Raw genomic sequence first — 3924 nt, 5'->3', positions numbered from 1 at the left:
GCAGGCTGGGCGTTGGGCCGCCTCAAACAACCAAAAGACACAAAACCGTATCATTTAAGGACGACAGTCTGTTGTCTGACGCTGCTTCAGTTTATGAATCCACATTGCCTCGGAATTTTAATGCCAAGTGGAGATCCCTCGTGGTCTTGAGTGTGTGTCATTTTATTCTCACTGATAAACCACGTTTGTTACTATGAGGAAAATGCCTCGTCTGTGCTCCTAATTTGAGGAGGCTCGGCCCCATGTTCCACGTGGGTGCAGCCAAGAGAGCAAGCCGAGAGACGAGGGAATTATCACAGCTCTGAAATCAGCCTCCTGAGACGGGTCTCCACACAAGCCTTCCTACAGATGTGGGTTTCCTTACAGCGGGCTCCTCACCGACTCGCCAGTGGACAGTTCTCAGGTCTCTCCACACTCCAGCAAACGTGGACAGGCCTGCACAGAAGACGGACTGCAGGACGACAGGACCCAAACAGGTGTGGATTGAAGTTGCAGGTCCAAGGGCATAGAGAGGCACCTCTTTCAGGGGCATCGAACACAGTGGGAGGCCGGGCCTGCTAGGTGCTGGCATTGTTGGCACCGCTCACATACCTAGCCAAGACTGGTATGGAGGGTTTATGGTGTTGTTTGCCACAATGTCACGGCAAAAACAGCAACAGCGAAATCCCCGGTGGAACCCTTCCTCTCCAGCCATCCCAGCCATCTAGGAATGGAAGCTGACCAAGGGCCGGTCAGTGCGATGAGTTGAACAGGTGCGCACATGTGGGCTTAGGAACCCCACAGAGGAATCCCAGAGACACAAACAGTGGACAACAGATGGCATCCGAAAGGCCACGATCTGCCCAGTAACCCTAACTCCCATGGGGGCCTCCAGAAGGAGTGAAAAGAATCACGAAGTGCTTCGAGGAAAACCAGGACCCCAGAGAGCTGAAAAGTTGTGGGGGCGCTCTGTCCTGACAAGATAGAGGGAAATTTCACCGGGGAGTGGGGGGCGGGGAGGCCAGGAACTTGGGGAACCCTCTCCCCAAATAGGGCGACGTGGAGGGGGGGGAAGAGTCCACTGGGGGGACAGACAGCGAAGGGCCCAAGCCTGGCACGCGGAGCGTGGGCGCTGCTGCCCCGGCGGCTGCTGCTGCCTCTGCCACATTCGGGAGCCGCGCCCTCCTCCGGAAGCCCAAATCCTGCCGGTCCGCGCTCGGACCTCTGCAGGGCGCACACGCAGGCTGTCACGCACTGACTTCGGGGCGAGGGACTGGAAGGAAAGTCCCGGAGGGAGTCGGCCGTTGCCCGGGCGACGGGGTGGCGGGGCGGGGGGGGGGGGAGAGGGCGACGGAGTTCTGTCTCCAAGGAGACCGTGCAGGCTGAACGCCAACGTTACTAAAGGTGGGCACACCCCGACGGACGGCCAAGGTCCGGAAAGAGCCCAAGAGTAAAGGTTGGAGACGATGCCCGGACCCCTGCCTGACCCCCACACCCCTGATTCTGCCTCCCCCAACCTCGTGGCCGGGGACGCGTTCCACCCCGCTAGAATATTCGGGCCGGGGGAAGGGAAGGGATAGGCTGGAGGAGCGGACTGGGGGCAGTGCCCTCACGCGTGCCGGCGCCCCAGGCCCCAGCCCATGGCGCCCAAGAAGAAGCGCGGGCCCAGCGCGGGGCGCCGGCCGGGCGCGGCGGTAGACGGAGCCGAGCCGCCGCTGTCGGAGCGCGGGCAGTACCTGCAGCGCGAGTACAAGCTGCTCTCGGAGCAGCTGGACGCCTGCGAGGCGCGCGTCGACCAGGTGCTGCAGGAGAACGCCTTCCTGGACCGCGAGGCGGTGCGCTTGCGCGAGGAGAACCGGCTCTACGCCAGCTACGTGAGCGCGCGCGCGCAGCGCTGCGCCCAAGCCATCGTCCGGCTGGAGGAGCAGAACCGCGTGGACCTAACGCAGATCCACTGGCAGCGGGCCGAGCTGGCCTCGCTGTACCGCGGGCGCGAGGACGGGGTGCGCACGCAGCTGCTGGAGATGGAGGCGCGCGCGGCGCAGATGGCGCGGCAGGTGCAGGAGCTGCAGCCCTACAAGGCTAGTGAGCGCGAGCCCGGCGGGCGGGGTGGGCGCGCGCCGCGCCCTGGCGCTGACCCGCGCCCCCGCCGCAGGAGCTGCAGCTGGAGCAATTGGCCCGGATCCGGGCGCTGGAGCGCGAGCTGCTGCACATGCGCGTGGAGCACACGCAGCTGCTTCACCACGTGAAAAGGCGCTTCCTGGAGGACAAGGCGGCCTTCGAGCGCGAGGCGCGTCAGCGTGTGCAGTCCCTGGCGCGACGAGCGGAGCGGGAGGCGGCGCGCGCTCTCGTCGTGCACACGCAGGCCATCAAGGCTGAAAACGCGCGCCTCCGGCAGGAGCTCCTGCGGCTCCTTCGCTGGGCTCAGCTGCTGCATGACACGCGGCGCCAGCTGCTGGAGCAGCGTGAACAGCTGCGGCGCGAGCACGAGGACACTCGGGACCTGGCACGCGTGCATGGCTGGCTGCGCCGGGGCCCCGACGGCCCGCCGCTGTGGCAGCCGCTGCCTCCCGCCTCTCGTCTCGAGTCCTTCGCCGCCCCCACAGCCCCATCGCGCGCGGCTCCCCGGGCCCCGTCGCGCGCGGGCTCCGGGTCATTGCTCCCGTCGCATGTGGGCTCCAGGATCCCATCACAGGCCCCTTCGAAGGCGCGTTCACGGGTTCCATCCCAGCACCCATCGCCGTCGGGCTCCCGGGTCATGTCCTTGGTCTCGTCCTTGATCCCGTCCCGCTCTGGCTCCCGGGCCCCGTCCTTGATCACGCCCCACCGGGACTCCCGGGCCCCATCCTTGACCCTGTCGCGCCCGGGCTCCCAGATCTCTTCGCGGTTCTCATTACCTGGAGCCTCACAGGGCACCACTCCGTCTACTAAGTCTGTCCTGGGATCAGGCTCTTTCCGTCCCCCAGTCGAAGGAGACCGTGGACACTGACGCTGCAGCGGAAGCCGCCTCGAGGAGAGCCGGAACCGACTGGGGGTGGGGGGAGGGCGCGCGGTGCTCAGGTATTTGGTGAATGCGGTGTTAATAAAGGTGTGACTGGCCCACCTGGCTCTGGCATGGCCCGCTTTCCCGCTCCAGGATTCCTGGAGGTACAGGGACCACTCATTCTGGCTTCCGGTTTCCAAACTGCAAAGTAGCCTGATGCGCCCCTCGCCCCGTGTGTCCCTCTAATCCACGGCTGCTCCCAGTTGCTCCCCAAGGGCAGAGCAAGTGGGCCACAGCAGTATCCTCCCGCCAGGGCTGACAGAGAAGGACATCGCCCGCATGGACAGATGGTGCCAGAGCAGGAAAGGAGTCCAGCTGGCCAGGAGGAGCTGGGCAACCACGTGTTGTAGCCGGGAGGGCCAGCGTGGGGGGGGGGGGGCTTCGCTCCCTGTGCCCCCACCACCGAGGGCCATGGGAGGTTTTGTGTTTACCTATTGGGGATTTGGGAGTAATTTTTAATTTAATATAATTTCCAACTTAGAGAAAAGTTGCTGAGTACAAAGAACTCCGTTCAAGATTCGCCAGCAGTTTGCATTCTGTCCCCATGTCTGTATCTGAATTTTTTCCTGAACCACTTGAAATTAGGTTCAAGACACCACGGCTCTTCACTTAAAGAATTTAAAAATCCTTTAGTGTTCCTGAGCACAAGGGTGTTCTCCTACCTTACCCGCGTACGATGATCCCAACCCGGAAATTTAGTACAGAGAAAACAGTATGACTAAGTCACAGCTCCCATGAAAATGTCGGTTGTCCCGGCTCTGCCAGAGCCAGACATCGCATTCAGCTCTCCGTCCCAGTGCGCAGAGGCTGGCCAGGAAGATGTCCCACGGTTGTGGTTGGGGAGGTCCAACAGCTTCTGGGGGAGGCCAGGCCCTGCATACCCTCAATACTGGCCCGAGGGC

General features: G+C 63.1%; 1 protein-coding gene across 1 annotated transcript; it reads left to right on the top strand.

The window, feature by feature from the left end:
- Nucleotides 1–1580: 1580 nt before the first annotated feature.
- On the top strand, nt 1581–2968 carry CCDC166 (coiled-coil domain containing 166). Its single transcript, XM_026488878.2, has 2 exons — nt 1581–2060; nt 2135–2968. The coding sequence occupies exons 1-2, from the start codon at nt 1620–1622 to the stop codon at nt 2966–2968; spliced, it is 1275 nt and encodes a 424-aa protein (XP_026344663.1). The 5' UTR covers nt 1581–1619.
- Nucleotides 2969–3924: the final 956 nt, after the last annotated feature.

This window comes from Ursus arctos, unplaced genomic scaffold (assembly GCF_023065955.2).
Source record: "Ursus arctos isolate Adak ecotype North America unplaced genomic scaffold, UrsArc2.0 scaffold_6, whole genome shotgun sequence".
In the NCBI taxonomy this organism is placed as follows: Eukaryota; Metazoa; Chordata; class Mammalia; order Carnivora; family Ursidae; genus Ursus; species Ursus arctos.
The sequence above is the reverse complement of the archived record's forward strand: the minus strand, read 5'-3'. Positions and strand labels throughout refer to the sequence as shown.

What these genes read in the sequence shown, in the direction of transcription:
- CCDC166 (XM_026488878.2), top strand. Translation starts at nt 1,620, where the DNA reads ATGGCGCCCAAGAAGAAGCGCGGGCCCAGCGCGGGGCGCCGGCCGGGC. An exon ending in AGGAGCTGCAGCCCTACAAG is followed by an intron (nt 2,061 to 2,134) that starts GCTAGTGAGCGC and finishes CCCCCGCCGCAG; the next exon opens with GAGCTGCAGCTGGAGCAATT.